The sequence below is a fragment of the Prosopis cineraria genome, unplaced genomic scaffold (genome assembly GCF_029017545.1).
Source record: "Prosopis cineraria cultivar Desert tree isolate PC_DT_omini unplaced genomic scaffold, ASM2901754v1 PC10, whole genome shotgun sequence".
Lineage (NCBI taxonomy): Eukaryota > Viridiplantae > Streptophyta > Magnoliopsida > Fabales > Fabaceae > Prosopis > Prosopis cineraria.
In genome coordinates, this window is record NW_026555341.1 from 2,628,557 (window position 1) to 2,645,469 (window position 16,913).

Here is a 16,913-nt window from a genome sequence, read left to right on the forward strand (position 1 = left end):
AGCAAGAGGAGGAGGAGGAGGAGAATGATGAAGAAGAAGGCAGGGTAAAATTACTCTCTTTTTGAAACTTTTAGGGTAAATAAGCTGCAAACAAAAGTTCAAGGTATTTAACACTCTTAAAAAAAAATTCTAAGACAAATATGCTATTTAACCTTTGGTCAAACTTCAGTTAACAATCAACATTTAAAATTTTTACTAGTAGGATAAAAATACTCTCTTTTTAAAAAGTTCAGGATAAAAATACTTTAAAAAGAATTTTAAAGTGTTAGACGTTTCTAAAAAAATAATTTTAGAGTAGTTTTGCCCTTTAATCTTTTTTGTAAAAACATGTGATATCGGGGATGGGAAAGGGACGCATATTTGACGGCACAAATCAATGAAACGGGATTAGATTACTGATAAGTTCACAGGAAGCCAAAAGGGCGGTGGATTTATTCCTAACCAGTACTCGTCCGTGATCGTATGCTGAACTCTACACGGGTAATTTTTTAAACGTACATCACGGTGCAGATTTGAAGTTTAGGAATGAAAACAAAACAGTGTTTATTATAAGAGAACGCTTTAGCAATCGATGAACGATTAATAAAGGCAGTTTCCACATCAGTCAAAACTCATAAGCTCTGCTTTGCTTACTCGGTCAGTGCCTCCCGTTTTGACTTTGTTTTTTAAAATAGAAAAATCACTACAGCATTAATGTCTTTTAGTTCCACTCGTGAGCCCGACATTTCAAGGGTCATGAGCCAGTAACGAAATAAACAGAGGGAAAGCGAATACAAAGAAGTTACAAGGAAGATCAAGATTTTTTTTTTTTTGGGGGTTAAGTGACGATTTTATCATTAAATTATAAATCTTTGAAAGCGGGACAATGCCACCCCATTCATTAATAAATGTTAATTTTGATTATTAGTTAATTAAAAAATTATATAAAAAAATCTAAAGATTTTCAGAAAGGATCCTAAAAATTACAGGAAAAACCTCAAAAATTATATAAAAGAGCAAAGAATTATATATTTTGTATATGGCACTCATCTGAAATTTTTTAATTAACTAAGAGTTAAAGTTAAGTTTTGTTAACTGTAAAATATTGCATTATTTTTAAATTTAAAAAAAAATATTATATTAAAAATAAATTCAAGATTTGAGACGCTCTTGACTAATATTTTAAAAGTAAATATTGCCCTTTAACTCAATTTTTTTTATTTTATTTAAGGGAGGTTTGCTTATATATTTAGTGGAGATGGACGGCACGTACGCGTAGAAGGTCGAGGGCCATAATTGAAATCGTATTGAAAGGGCTCATCAAGTATTAAAATGGACAAAATTACCCTCGGGTCAAAACCACATCAATCTTCACAACACGGTCACATGAAATGGTAAATTAAATGGGAGCAACCAAGGCAAAGCGAGAGAGACTGAGAAAGAACCTGTACGTTAATCCTTTGGTGTGCAGGGAGCATGTCAATGGCCAATCGGCACAACACACAACACGCCATCCGACACACAACCCCACTCATGAAAAATGGGGAGGGGAATTAATAAAAAAATTTAAAATAGAAAATAAAAAAGGGGTTTTGGAGAAGTGTTCTGGTCTTGAGAATGAAAAAGAAAATGACTTCGCTTCAGTGGAGGATCCATCCATGGGGACCTCACCCACTCAGTCAGGGCATCAACTCAGTGCATCTTGTGTTGTCCATGTTCGCGCAAAAGCTATAATGATGCGCTTTAGACCACAATCTTAGCTTTTTCCAAAGGACCAACTTCATTTGACAATTCAAAATCATGAGCTGAGGATGTTCTTTATCTTGTTATCATAGTCCTTTTTTCTTTCTCTCTTCCCTTTTTTTTTAATTATTTTGCTCGTTCGGCTTTTGCATGATGTTCAATGGTCTCAATAAAGTGAAACCCTCTGCTTCTCTTCACCGTTGAATTGTTCATTGTATATGGTGGGGGGGTGTGTGCGCACATATATTATAAATATTAAATAAACGGTTACTATCAGTTAACTGAAAAAAATTTCTCACATTATTGGAAACATAATTCCGCAGCACGAGTTAGTCAAAATTTGGTAAGACCGATTGATTGGTAATTTTCATATATCTTCGAAACAAAGGTGTCTCAGAAAGAATTTTGAAAGCAAAGGAATCCAAAGGTTGGTGAGAACAGAGGTTTTGGTAGGTAGTGTTTGTGGTCGGAGCAAGTTTATAGGGAGTGTCGATGGATTACTGTGCAGTTATTGGGCCTTTTCATATGGATTGTCCCCAAATTCCTGGGATCCCGTTGGTTGTCTGTTTCAATGAATGAAAAAGAAATTGATTTGCTTCAACCAGGCTACTCATATTGATGGGTCAACCTTTGGTCAGGAACAGGGTGGTTCACCACCCATTTACGTACACACCGTCAACCAGGTCATGGTTAGGTCCCCCCTTGTTTTCCCTTCCAAAAAAACAGTTTTCAGAAGTTGACTATGCTTCCAAATTCCAATTTCTTCATCAAAAACTACAATGACCTAATCTAGCATTGACCTTAATATTAGATGGAGAATTGAACGGAGATGGAAATCAAACAACTATGCTTGGTATGCATGGCGGAGAGAATCATTTTTTTCTCTATGATATTTAGTATGATATAAATAACAAATAAATTGAGATGAATAATGCAAAGACCAAAATATCCTTAACTAATAAAAACACAAAATTTTAACCTAGGCTCCAATTTTTTTTTTTGGGTCATCTCTCTCATACACCGGGGTTAGACCATTTTCTCGAAAGATAAAAAGAGCAAAAAGCTATGGGGTGTTAACCGAAGGATTTGGATAGAGAATATAGAAAAGTTGGAGTTGTTCGAGGGGCAGTTTGGCCTTTAAATTTCCATCCAAGATGAATAGTAATATTCCATCCCTTCCCCAATCTCCGCAAGTGATCCCTGGAGGAATGGCACCTTGCACCATTCCATCAAACCAAACGCCGCCACGTGCGCCATTCCTGAATGTATCCTTTCCTTTCTCATATACCAAAAGCGAGCAATTCTTTCAGTCTCTTCTTGATTGGCTCTTCTGTTTGCATGTTCGGATTTTGCAACGCGGCAGGTATCTCGTCTTTTGGCTTCTAGCATGTCGTCAGCCGTGCTCTGTTTTACTCGTTTGGCTTTAATGTCTTTCTTCATCACTCATCAACAATGGGGAAAGAAAAGCACCTCTTCAATGCTCAAAATAATTTAATATACAGGCATTTAAGGTTAATGATTGCAAGTGATGAATGGATTTTCTTTTTCTGGTTTTAAAAAATGATTATAGACACATCATTTGCAAGATAGACAATGATCAACTCGTAGGAATCATCTTCCATTTTGTACCTCATTTGTCTTCAAAATATACATGAGGAGAGAAAGCTGAACTAACCACAGAAGATACCACAAAAGAAACGCTACACTACACTTCTTTATCCACCATATTTTCAAGTTCGGTGTTAAAACCACAAAATGTGTACCATTTCTTGGAAATTAAGCATGCATCAATTTCCAAAATAACCGTAGGTTAGTAGCCCAAAAAGAAAAAGCATCCCTCCAAATTCAAGTTTTTTGAACCCTGGGTCTAAGTCTTCTAGCAACACAGTCTTTAACTTCCGTAGAAGACGTGCTTGGGATCTTCGAATCCAAGCATGCAACCTTTTCATCCTGACCTAGCATGTCAGAAAAAGGCAACGATCTCTTTGCTGAAACTTGTCCTCCATCACTCTCCGGTTGAGGTTTCATAGCATCCAAGCATTCATCCTGGTCATGCTGATCTTTCACATCTGAAAAAAGCAATGATCTCTTTGCAGAAACTTGACCTCCATCATCTTCGGATTTAAGTTTCAATGACGCAACAGAATTATTTTCATTGACTTCGACAGAATCATTAGACAACCCTCCTACGTCTGAGAAGCCCAATGACTTCTCTGCTAAAACTGGGACGGAAACATCTGCATTTTCCTCCACATTCGCACCAGAGCGACGAGTTTGAATGAGATAGTGAGCGACTGATTTGTAGCCCAATGCTGATACCTTGTATATGGAGAAGGCAACAATTAAGGCAAAACTAGAACTGGACATGAAGGATAGAGCAAAGCTAAGATTTGGTCAGTACTTCGAGAGGTAACCTTTCTATAAAGATAGCCAGTGGGGGCCCATCCTTTTGCTTGACGGCATAAACTGCAGTTGCAAATTCCACGACAAACAGGACATATCCAATTTGGATTCTGCAAGGCTTCAAGTACATGCTCCCCATATCTACAAGAACTCGTGGCAGATTGTAAAATTGCTGGGATGCTTATTTTAAATCAACACTAATGAATGGCAAGATATATCATCTCATTCAAGATGGTTCTAGTTATCCGCTGACTTTACATGCCAGAGAATTTAAATTGATTGGGCGGGGCAAGCTAGTCATACACTTCATGCTGACTGATGAAAGACTTCAGAGTTCAAATAATATATCGAAAACATCATCATTGACTACAGGATGTGTCGTGGATAATGTAAGAGGAGAAAAGCTTGTTGTTGAAAGCATACCTCATATACAAGCAATCTCCACAGAATTGCCCCTGTACCATGCTGCATTGGCTACACTGAGTACGATAGCCCAGGGTTTTTTGCCTGCATATTATGACAGAGGAGACCATCAAAATTACCCTTGGCAAACTTCAAAGGAAAATCGTGAAATAAAAAAACACAGTAGGCTTTATCAAATCATGACTCAAATAAGGCCATTTTAAACAACAGTCATTTTTCAATATCATCAAGAAAACAGAAACAAGTTTATCCAATGCAAGTTACCCTAATTTCACATGCATTGATATCTAAGTGTGAAAAGAGCAAATTTAAAAAGGTGTTAGGATGTCAAGTGTGAATGGTTTATAATTGGGCTTAATAAGAGCCACAGAAATTGAAAGACCTATAAGCCCACATCCTTAAAGTGATGAGCTATTGGGCTAGCCTATTATGTGTGTTTTCAGTACGAGGAGTTTGTTTGTATGGACTCACTTGAAGGGGAAGTTGTTAGGACATTACGTGTGAATAGACTTGACTATATATGGGACGTGATGTCAAAAACATGAGAGTACAAATTAGGACAAGTGCAATGGGAAGAGGATGCATATAAGTGGATTCAACACCACATGTTAACTCAAAATCTGAATGTGTGAAGAAGATGATATAATTAGGATTAACTCAGTATGGATCTTTAAACTTATATGCTGCATTAAACAAGATTAACCTCAATTGCACTGCAGCTTCAACCCAATTTTGAAAACTAGCGGTCGCCCACTCTAATGATACGCTACTCAGAGAAATTCTCAAGTAAAAAAAAGAATAAAGACATAAACTTAAGGAGTGACAATTAGGCCATTCATAGAGACACAATACCTAAGAACACACGCCCAAAAAGAATAAAAGGGGATTAAATCATCAATTAAATTAGAAGTAGAACAGTTTGCACGATGACCATTTTCAGATTCACGTTTCTTGCATCCACCAGCTGAAATCACCTCTAACAGCCTAAAAGGCCACGTTTTAGGTGTTGGTTTTTCAAATAATTTATTGACAAAATGGCTGTCATGTTGGCCATGACAAAAGATGGCAGGCCCACCAACCACAATCGTTGAAGTGGCGGGCAATTACGCATGGGCTTGTATTAAATAAATATTTCCCTAAAAAATAGAATTTATATGAAGGCAGGCGATTCACCTCAAGATAACATTATTAAAGATCTCACGGTGATAATTTAATCCTTTCCTCTAGGTTTAAAAAAGAAAAAAAAAAAAAACTAGAGCTGACCTGCACTGATGGCAAGTTTTCCCATTGATGGAGTCATATATCCGTTTCCCATCCTTCCCATACCCATCCATGAACAACGTCCAGGGCTTCTCTGTGTTACCCAGCAGCTTCTCGTGTTCTTCGTTGTAAATCTCTGGCATTGAACCTGCTTCTGTCACATACTTTCCATTTTCCAGAGACTCATCTTTCTTTGGGTGCACTTCAGAGTAACTAACAGGTGCCACATTCTGCAATCTGGAGTCATTAAAAATCATATTGAGAAGGGGGAAATGAAGGGAAAAGAAGATGATCCTGATGGTGATGATGATGTGTAAGAGAGAACGGCTACTGTGTTTGATCATTTATCCATGTATTTTCAGGATAACACTGTATCAGTACGACAACAAACTACGCAGATACGAAGAATTAGTGTTTTTGTTGCAACTGTCAGTCGATCAAATGCGGGAGGGAAAAATAAAAGTAATATCAAACTTGAGATGTTTGTTTGCCGATGTCCGACTGCAATGAAGCAAGGTGAAGCTGGAATATCCATTGAATAAACCCGGTTAACATAAATTTATTTTTTAATCCATTGTACGGACAGGAAAATCGCCTTTTTAAGACTCGCTCCCGTTACCCGATTTCTTACAGAAATCATAAGCAGACTCAGGAATAATCTCAGAACAATAAATCAAAAGAGGCTTGAAGACAACCTAGAAGAGCGGCGAAGGGGTCCGGATGACTTCGGAGCAGATGGTCGCTGAGGGGTTTTGCAGTGCGATGGGTCCAATCGGCTGCGCCGTTGAGATGTCTGGAACTTGAGCTTGTGGGAGAGATCTGCAATACCTAACTTTTCCAATCTCTCTCGGTTTTCTCTGATTCTTTGCTCTCTGGACTGCTCGTAGAGAGACATTTTCTGACTCTCGGTCGTTTGGGTTCGACCATTGTTGCCGAACTGGGGGGTATTGGGACTGGATTTCACTGAAGCGGCCATTCTCGCCCTTATCTCCGTTCTCTGATTTTGATTTTTTGAATCTCAAACGGTCGGTTTGGAATTTGAATTTGGAAGAACGTTGATAGCGAACGCGTCAATGCGCTGACGGGTCGGCCTCCTGTGTGTGTAGGTCTGTCATCTGTGCGTTAAAAAGGGAACTATTTCATCAATTAAATATTTTTTCCCCCGTTTGGCCATAATTCCATTGATAACATAAAGTGATGAACACTTCCGCGTGAGAGGAGATCCTGTTTGTACTTGGGTTGTGTGTGTGTTTTTGTTTATATCAAGGATCTTTTTAAAAAATTATTTATCGATAAAAAACAATAACAAATTAGTATTAACAAAAAAATAAGTTTTTATTAATATTTTAACAATAAAAAATTTCATATATTTTTTAAAAGGTTGTTGAATGTAATTCTCTCTTTTTTATACATTTTATATGTTATATAAATAAAATTCCATTAAGTTTCGATCTTGCAAGTGAAATGATTTTCATATGTTTTAATTACTCCCTTCATTTAAAAATATAAGATATTTTTAATTAAATCTTATCCCTCAATAAAGTTCTTATTTATTTTCAAACTAATTTTATTTTTTTTTATATTTATTTCTATTAACTATCCTATAATAAATATAAAGTCGCCATCAACAAGAGCACTTTTAAAATTTAAAAAATTAAAAATACTTTATATTTTTTAACATTTAATTTTTAAAAATATATTTTATATTTTTAAATAGAAAAAATATTTATTTTCAATTCAAATAGATGACACAGGATGACAAGAGGACTGGAAAGCTAATAGTGTTTAACGACCGTACATTTTTAAAATTACAAGAAATACCATTTTTTAAAAAGTGAATGTGCGAAAATGTATAAACATATTTGACATTCAGTTACTAATGATACGAGATGAGTTACAAATTGCATAAGCCCAACTGCAAATTTGGAAGATCGCTCACAGTTACACATGAATTATAAATTGTGGAAGCTTTGTAAATTCTAAAAGCTTAGTTTTGAAAATTCTTTATCATTTGCGTTTAATTCTCCATAATCTATAGCATAACTTTTGACATTTACCAGTGAGTTTAAAAACATCACAAAACTTTCAGAATTTATGACTTACTTGTAGCTTATATTTTGGTATTTACAACTAATTTTTTAGAGTTTACAACTTATTTTCAACTATTTTACAACTAAGTTATTTTATTTAGAACCCATTTGTTTCAATTTATTTTATAAAAAATAATTTTTTTAAATATATCTTATGAGTTTTTAAGATGTTTATTTAAACTTTTAAAAATAATTAAAACATAAAAAAGTAAAATTTTAATTATTTTAATAATTTGTATTAAATAAAATTTAAAAATAATATAATATTATAGATGAGAGATAATATTTTAAAAAGTGATATTCATGAAAAATAATAAATTTTAAAATAATTAAATAATAAATTATTTTTATAAAATAAAAATTAAGAAATATATTATAAAATTTAAAAATAACCAACTAATAATTATTTTTTATTATTGTTACCAAACATAAAATAATATATACTTTTTATGAATTTTTTACAAAATAAATCTCTTTTTATAAAATATATAGACCATCTAAAAATTATTTATTTTTAATATTAAATAAAAGCTAAATTATGCAAAACTCCTCTAAACTTTCATTTACAAATAACCTCTTAACTTTTAAAACTTAATAATAAACATTCTTAAGTTTTTAGCTTTGTGCAAATAACCTCCAGCCGTTAATTATATACCTTTTTAAATGTTATTTTTGTGTGCATCTAAATCCCTAAATGTTGATTGACATATGAAAAACCTTTCAAATTTTAATTATGTATAGATAATTAATATATAAAATTAATTATATAAAATTATCTGTATAAATATAAAAGTTGATAGGGGTTTATTGTAAAATTTTTAATGTTAAGAAAGTTATATATACGTAATTTAAAGTTTAAGAGAGTAATTTATTAGCTAGCCTTAAATAAATGAGTCTTTAAAGACATTTTCGTTCATTTACTTCTTTTTTAAACTTGGATCTTCCTTGTCATTTTAAACATCGATGATCCTTCATAATAATTAATTTCTTTAGATCATCCTTAAGTGCCATTCCTCCTTGATAAATTGTTTTGAAATATTATATCTAAACTTGAAAATCAAAGTTTATTTTCCCCACTCTTTTCTCCTTAACTGATTGCATCCGCAAAGAAACTTTATTGAATAATATGATATGACGTTAAAGTGTTAATGCTAACATACGCAAGGCATGTTTATAATTTTATTTAAGGTCTACTAGATGAATCTGTTCCTTCACAGGATTGACCCAAAAGCCGAAACCGCCAAAACCCTTTCCAGCGGTGCACCGTGAAGCACCTGTATAGATTGAGTTTATATCGACCGAAAGGTAATTTTTTTATTAAAAAAAAAAAAGATCGAATTTACTTCCATCATTTGGACCGAGCCCCTTTCTTTGAGTTGTTGGATACAGATGAAGCTTGACATCATTTATAGGATCAAGCGAACACATGCATATCTGTGACCAATGGGAACCATCACACAAACTACGCAACATCACCAAACAACACCTAAACTTTCCCAGAATATTCTCCCCCAGTGGCGCCTAGTTAAACACGTCACCATCAACAAAGTTAAGGCTCTCTGACATTGAGGTCGACAGCCAGCTGATCAGTAAAAGCAAAATCTCCAAGACCGCAGCACGTCGAGACTGGGAAGTCTTGGCATACATGTTGATGACCTACCACATGAAAACCTGTCATCAAATTGTCCACTTCTTTAAAAATGTTATAAAAAGGTCAAACCAATTGGAAATCAACGAAAGCAAGCAGCTCATTAGGAAGTTTTCTCCTGTCGAATAAAGTAGCAGCAGGCTCCTTATAAGTATTTCTATTGGATTTGCGCTCTTGCATTATCGGTGCTCAAGTGCTTTTTAATTTAGAAGGAAGTCGGGGAACGCGAAGGCCATGGCCTGGATGACGCGTTATTACAAGATTGTTGTGTTTCTAGTTTTAGCTATGAACCTGAGTTATCGTGGAGATGCGGCCAAGAATGACAGTTTAGGAGCATCTTTCATATTCGGGGACTCCTTGGTGGATGCTGGAAACAACAACTATCTGTCAACTCTGTCCAGGGCAAACATGACACCCAATGGAATTGATTTTATGGCCTCCGGAGGACAACCCACCGGCCGCTTCACCAATGGAAGAACCATTGGTGATATCGTAGGTAATTTAAATCTCTCTCTCTCTCTCTCTATGTTAAGTATATGTCTTCAATGTATGCATGTGTATTCTTAGGATTTCTGTTCTCTTTTTCATGCATTTTTTACTTCTTAGGGGAGAAACTGGGGCAACCAAATTATGCTGTGCCATTTTTGGCCCCAAATGCAACTGGGAAAGCCATACTATACGGAGTGAATTACGCTTCAGGAGGAGGAGGGATTCTGAACGCAACAGGAAGAATATTTGTGAGTACTTCAAATCCAAAAGCAATACATAATGCCGTGTGCGAAACGTAACTTAAACGTACTGTCGCTTTCAGGTGAATAGACTGGGAATGGATGTTCAAGTAGACTACTTCAACATGACAAGGAAAGAGATAGATAAATTGATGGGGAAATCAACGGCGAGGGAGTTCATAATGAAGGAATCCTTGTTCTCCATCACAGTGGGATCAAATGATTTTCTCAACAATTATCTTCTCCCATTAGTGTCCATTGGAGCAAGAGTTTCTCAAAGCCCAGATACTTTCGTCGACGATATGATCAATCACTTCAGAGCCCAGCTCATTGTATGCACACATGCATCAATTAACTCTCAACAAAACTGCACCACACACACATGGAGATATTAATTAAATTGGGGTGATTGTATGTATGTGACAGAGACTCTACCAGCTGGATGCACGGAAATTCGTGATCGCCAACGTTGGTCCAATAGGATGCATACCTTACCAGAAGACCATAAATCAGCTGGATGAAAATGAGTGTGCGGATCTGGCAAACAAGCTTGCTGTTCAATACAATGATCGATTAAAGGATTTGCTTGCCGAGCTAAACGACAACCTGCCCGGAGCCACGTTTGTGCTTGCCAATGTGTACGATCTGGTGATGGAACTCATCGAAAATTATGAAAAATACGGTAAGAAATTTCTTCTTGGATTTAGGAATAACGAAAGGCGGAAATGGTAATGAACTAACAAACAGTTATATATGATGATGATGGGTAGGGTTCAGAACAGCAAGTATAGCATGCTGTGGAAATGGAGGCCAGTACGCAGGGATAATTCCATGTGGGCCAACGTCAAGCTTGTGCACAGATAGGTACAAGCATGTGTTCTGGGATCCGTACCATCCAAGTGAGGCTGCCAACTTAGTACTCGCCCATCAGCTGGTTGACGGAGACAAGAGATTCATTTCTCCCATGAACCTTCGCCAGCTTCGAGACCTTTAATTAGTGTAATTGTCCCCGGCCATGCCCCTTATAATTTCCCCTTCATTTTTCTCTCATGCTTTTCTCCCTATCCTTTTGTCTTTCTTATTCCTCCAATCATAACCACCATTTTACAATTTTGTCTTTTTATTATTGCACATATGCGATCATTTCTCTGGTATTGTTTAAATCAAGCAGCTGCCGTGGAGTTGCTCTGATTGGCGCATGAAATGATGCATATATATGGACAAGTTCATGTCGTGTTATATATTATAATTTATTGAGACATATTATATGTCTGATGCAACGGGGGTGTTCGGGATCCAAGTCAGAGTTGAATTTCAACTCGAAATATTCAACTCAATTTTTTAAAATATGTACTTTGAAATCTGACCTTCTATGCGACTTATTTTGTTGACCTAATTTTTCCCTCAAGTTTAATCTGACCACACGTTATCTGCCTTTTAAGCCAGTGAATTGCAAGTTACAAAGTCATGGATAGAAGTGTTTTGTTCAACAACCACATTTTGGTAGTTTTAATAGTCCCAATCAATCATCAACGTACCATATCATTTCTTGTAACTTGATTTTCACCGATACATACAGTAATTAATCAGACGTTAGTACTTGAACAATGACTTTGTGATTTTCAAACCTTTGTTTTACCACATGAACTTGAAAAAGTTACAGGTGTCCACCTCAAGCTATATTGGAAGGATTAAGGGTCCTTCACTTCTTTCATTTTAATCACACATATTATTTTATCAAATGAAATTTTTTAAAATTATAAAATTAATAAATAGTTGAGATGAGAGAAGTGAAAGGACATGAAAAAAAACCTCTTTTCTCTCCCACATTAGAGAAGGAAAAGAGATGGGCGATAGATGGTTTTTAAATACAATAAGGTTGGCTGGAAAACGAGATCAGTTTCGGCTATCTTTATTTGTCCTGTCAACCTGTGCATTGACGTTGAAATGGAGCTCAGGTCATGCAGCACCAGGGATTTTATTTCGTGCCATTTCATGTGAAATAAACAGGAGTTTTTTCCGAGGAAGTGGCGGCGCACATGTTTTGAGCACATATCCCAAGCTGCATGAAGGAAGACAAGTGTCACCTGCTAGTCCTTCAACCGGCACAACACTTAAACACTATTTATTAAAAGATGCTAAATAAATCTAATTTATAAAAAAACGAGATATTTGGTTAATTTGAAAAAAAGAAAAAATTTGAGAACAAAAGATGATTGAGAGTTGGGCAAACATGAGATTTATATTGTTTGAAAATTTAAAGATGAGAGGAATTCAAAGATGATTAAAAATAAAGGAGTAAGGTATTTATAGACCTCCTCTTATATTTAAAATACTTCCACCTCTTTAATAAAAATGAACAGTGTAGATTAATTCAATCTTAGGATTGTTACTATTTCTCTAAAATTATTTATAAAAATATTTAAATATTTACATAAACTTTTTTAGAGATTATTTCAAGATATATCTAAAATATTTTAAAATATTTGATAATATTCTAGATATTTTTATATTTCTTCATAAGTTTTTAAAATTTTTTAGATTATTTTAAATATTTTTTGATTGTTTTAAATGCTTTTACAACATACTGAATTTTTTCTGAATGTCTTGTAATATTCTCTTAGTCTTTTAAAATGCACGGAATGTGATACAAGGATATCTTAAAGCCTTTCATTTTTCAAGGGTTAGTGTGTATGGAAACTGCTGGTTTAAGTCAGACCACTAATTTCGTTCAAGTGGCCGGGGAAATTTTTCTGGCCAAGTATCGTGGGCGTTGTACATGATAATATAATAAAATGGAAATATGTATTCTTATAAAACCTCTTATAAAACCCGTGGCTCGAGATTGATGAAGTGTTCTTCCTTCTCCTCGACCTCAAAGCTCGAGTTTGAGTTGGCAGTGTCTCTCTCACACACAGACAACATTTCAAATTAAAAATAAAAAAAAAAAGTCAATTACTCACGCACGTACCCTTGTTACTTGTGAATGCAGAAAGTTTCTTTATATAGGAAGTTCGGCATATAAATAGAATTGAGAAACTAATTATTATTTTTTACTTGAAATCTATTTATAAATATTCTTCCTTAATTTATACAATATTAAGTCGGTTTGGAGCACGGATGAATCTCATCTCATTTCATGTGTTAAAATTACATGACATTAAAAATTATATGTAATTGTTGTTTTGACAAAATATGGAATTTTGAAAAAAAAAAAAACATGCACAGTGTTTGGTCTTGTTTTAAAATTGCAATTTATAAAATCAAGAAAGTGATTGGACAATTGGTTTTTTTTTTTATTTTTTATAATGACTACCAGATACAGTTACATTGCTTTGTTTTGTTTGATTAGAGCGCCAGAGGAAGGGATAAAAAATTGGATTTAAATCCTTTCAATTTGATGTTAATGGATGTGAAGTTTTCCTTCTTGAGAAAGGGAGAGAAGATTTTATATTTTATAAAAAATGATAAAATGAATAAAAATACTGAAGATAGAAAACTTTACCTAAAGTCACCAATTTTACTTTTAGAGGGGTTTTTTTTTTTTTTTGAAATAAGAAAGAGCAAGAACAGCTTGAAAAGAGTACAGTTACAAGGAAACGAAATTAACTCCTTTCATGAATGTGTGAAGGAGCGCAATCAGAAATCACAAAATCAAAGCAAGTGACGCTATCGTGTGCACTCTTTGCAATAAATTAGGTCGGCATAGATAAGACCTTCTTTATGAATGTGAGAGAGTTCAAAGTCTTGCAGCGCCATTGAGGTGCGCTTGATATGATGACTAATATCCCAAAGTGAATATTTAGGAGTACCATCTCTAGCGATGAGGTTCAGAGCTTCAAGAGAGTCTGTAAATATTTGAACATGGGGGAATTGATGTTGATGACAAGTGTCCATTCCAACCTTGATGGCAAGCAACCCCACTTCAGTGCAACAGACACAGTCGAGGTTTTTTTTGAAACCAAAGATCTATAAGCCTTGAGAGTCTTTGATTAATCCACCACATGCACCAGGTTGAGAGTCGAGAATTGAGGGATCGACATCAATATGGAGGGTTCCGGTGGAGGGGCTGACTGTGCAGTATCTTCTCTGCTGCCGACTTAAACAGTTGTAACCTGACGTTTTTAAGATGACCTTCCTTCCATTAGTTTGTGGAGACAAAGGCTTCTCGTGTGATGTGGATTTGGTTCTTTTCCTTCGAAAGTAAATTTGCATCTTAAGTTCCACAGCAACCAACACACAGTGCTGAATACTTGTTGCCACAGCTAGTTTTTGAAGTTGCAATTCCTTATCTGCTTCAGGTTCCTACGCATCCAATCCTGTAAATCATCATTAAAAAAAGAGAGAAATGTGTTAGGATGAGTAATAGTCTCCCACACCTCTAGGGCTATTGTGCAGTCTCTCGAGATATGCAAAGTATTTTCCTCTCTCTTACATGCAGAGGGACAAAAGGTCTCACTCGTTAAATTTCTTTAAGCTCTAATGTAGTTAGAAGGAAGCCTATCCTGGAAAGCTTGCCAAAGGAATATCTTAATCTTCTCAATGTTGTTGCATGTCTAAAGGTGTTTCCAAGCCTGGTCTTGATGAATGTGATCTTGGGATTTGATAAGTTTGTATGTTGCTTTAATCGAGAAGTTGTTGTCAAAAGCATTGCGCCATATAAACAAATCGGATCCTTGCCTCACATTGGGTCTAACTGAAGTAATGGTTCGAACAATGTTGGGATCAAGGAATTTGTGGCATTGGGAGAGATTCCAAGATCCATCATTGTGAAGAAAATCAGCCACCTTGGCATTCGGATAGTTGCTATTGCTAAAATTAAAGTGTATTGAATGAGGGGTATTTCCAACGAGCTCCATGTCTCCCACCAGAATGATGTGGATGAGCCATTTTGGATCTTTTCGCCCACACTCATCATGAATTTATCCCAAACCTTGGCGATGCTACTCCAAGTGGCCGAGGAAGGAGAATTCTCGGATGGCAGTTTACTGTCTTGAGCGGACCATCCATATTTGACCCGAGGCATTTTGAATTTTTAGGGGATTTGAATCCATAAAAAATATCTTGATTTTCCAGGGGAAAAAATAGTTATACTAATTCATTATTTTAATAATGTCAGAACTTTCATTTTAGAGATATTAAAACTTTCATCTTACATATCATGCAGATCTTATTATATATTATTTATTGTAATTTTTATTAACATTTTTTAAGAAAAAAGTACCTATTCAATTTTATAGTTCTAAAGTAAAAACACGTTAATCCCAGATTTCTCATAATATGGAGTGATAAAAAAAAAAAAAAAAGAGCTGGAGGGACGAGTAGAAACACAAATACAAGAGAGGCGTGATTATCTGGCAAAACAGAAAAAAAGCGTGGTGTGATCACAGTATTTTATTAAAACAAACATTTTGAAAATTTAAAAAGTTTACATGGCTACTCTGGTTCAATAAAATTTGATTAACATAGTTAAGGCTGCACCCTTGCTTGGTGCATGTCGGGCCAGTCTGATATCCTAGTATTGAGTAGGGTTTAGCTTGATTGATAAAAAAAAAAATTTACAAGAATTTTTTTAAAAAAATATACTCCATTGATTTAAAAATATAAGGTATTTTTTAAAAAATTATATATTTAAAAATATAAAATATTTTTAATATTTTAAAATATAATTATTGTCTTTTTTTCAAAAGTTTACCTATTGATAAATGACTTTATATTTATTGTAAGATATTTAATAGGAATAAATATAAAAAGATATAGTTAGTTTAAAAGTAAGTAACTATTTTATTGGATATAGCATTTGATTAAAAGTGCCATATATTTTTAAATTAAAGGAATATAATTTTTTTAAAAAAAGTATCATTATCATCATTTAAAATATATTTTTATAAAATTATTAAAATAAAAAGGTACATATAATTAATAATTGTAAATTATTTTTACATGATATTAAGTAAAAAAACAAATTTTAAAAACTGTAATGATAAAAAATAATGTAAATGATAACTTTTAACAAAAAAAAAGATAAAATAAATATCATTTACACAAAAATTTTAAAAAAACAGAAATGGTACTTGTTTGGGTTGGGTCTGATTTGACCTCTATCCATAGTCAATCTAAAACCCATCCTAGAATGCTCAATCATAATTAACGTCCGTTTGAATTTTAATTAAGTATATTAGATTATGAAATGATAGATTTTAATTATAATTAATTATATTATAACTCAATCTGTTTGAATACCATTTTTTTAAAATTAATTTTAACATAATTAAAAATATTTGAATAATTTATTCAAAATCAATTTTAATTGTATAAATTATCATAAAAAATAATGCATTTCAAAATTAAATTATTGATAATTTGTATCTAATATTATTAAAGTTGTTACATTTTATTTAAGAAGTAAAATATAATATTAGTTTTATTTTTATTAAATTTTTTGCCTTTGTAATAATTTTTGCTTGGGTCTTTCTTTGTTATTTTTTCAACATTTATTCATGGAAAATTGCCAGCTTAAAAAAAACAATTTTTAATTAAAAAAAATCAATTTTAACCAACAAAATCGATTTCATAATTTTCATGTGTTTGAATATTTTTTTGGTTAATCGATTTTTTCAGTAAAATAATCGATTATTT

General features: G+C 33.8%; 2 protein-coding genes across 3 annotated transcripts; one reads left to right on the plus strand and one right to left on the minus strand.

Annotated features, from left to right (window-relative positions):
- Positions 1–3,324: 3,324 nt before the first annotated feature.
- On the minus strand, positions 3,325–6,941 carry LOC129323021 (uncharacterized). Its single transcript, XM_054969537.1, has 5 exons — positions 6,504–6,941; positions 5,812–6,045; positions 4,549–4,632; positions 4,137–4,266; positions 3,325–4,041 (listed from the first exon to the last, which is right to left on the minus strand). The coding sequence occupies exons 1-5, from the start codon at positions 6,782–6,784 to the stop codon at positions 3,568–3,570; spliced, it is 1,203 nt and encodes a 400-aa protein (XP_054825512.1). The 5' UTR covers positions 6,785–6,941; the 3' UTR covers positions 3,325–3,567.
- A 2,690-nt stretch (positions 6,942–9,631) lies between these two features.
- Positions 9,632–11,665, plus strand: LOC129284442 (GDSL esterase/lipase At2g23540-like). 2 transcript variants are annotated; one of them, XM_054919930.1, is made up of 5 exons: positions 9,632–10,042; positions 10,153–10,283; positions 10,358–10,606; positions 10,701–10,956; positions 11,052–11,213. In XM_054919930.1, exons 1-5 carry the CDS (start codon positions 9,781–9,783, stop codon positions 11,063–11,065), a joined length of 912 nt encoding a protein of 303 aa, XP_054775905.1. In that variant the 5' UTR covers positions 9,632–9,780; the 3' UTR covers positions 11,066–11,213. The 2 variants fall into 2 exon arrangements, with proteins under 2 accessions (XP_054775905.1, XP_054775904.1); XM_054919929.1 differs by having other exon boundaries at positions 9,633–10,042; positions 11,045–11,665.
- The last annotated feature ends 5,248 nt before the right edge of the window (positions 11,666–16,913 follow it).

Bases quoted from the DNA above. Each gene is read 5' to 3' on its own strand.
- LOC129284442 (XM_054919929.1), top strand. From the start codon at position 9,781: ATGGCCTGGATGACGCGTTATTACAAGATTGTTGTGTTTCTAGTTTTA. The intron at 10,607-10,700 runs GTATGCACACAT...TGTATGTGACAG, and splicing joins ACTTCAGAGCCCAGCTCATT to AGACTCTACCAGCTGGATGC. The intron at 10,957-11,044 runs GTAAGAAATTTC...GATGATGGGTAG, and splicing joins CGAAAATTATGAAAAATACG to GGTTCAGAACAGCAAGTATA.
- LOC129323021 (XM_054969537.1), bottom strand. From the start codon at position 6,784: ATGGCCGCTTCAGTGAAATCCAGTCCCAATACCCCCCAGTTCGGCAAC. The intron at 4,633-5,811 runs GTCAGCTCTAGT...CATAATATGCAG, and splicing joins AAAACTTGCCATCAGTGCAG to GCAAAAAACCCTGGGCTATC. The intron at 4,042-4,136 runs GTTACCTCTCGA...TCCATATACAAG, and splicing joins CTGGCTATCTTTATAGAAAG to GTATCAGCATTGGGCTACAA.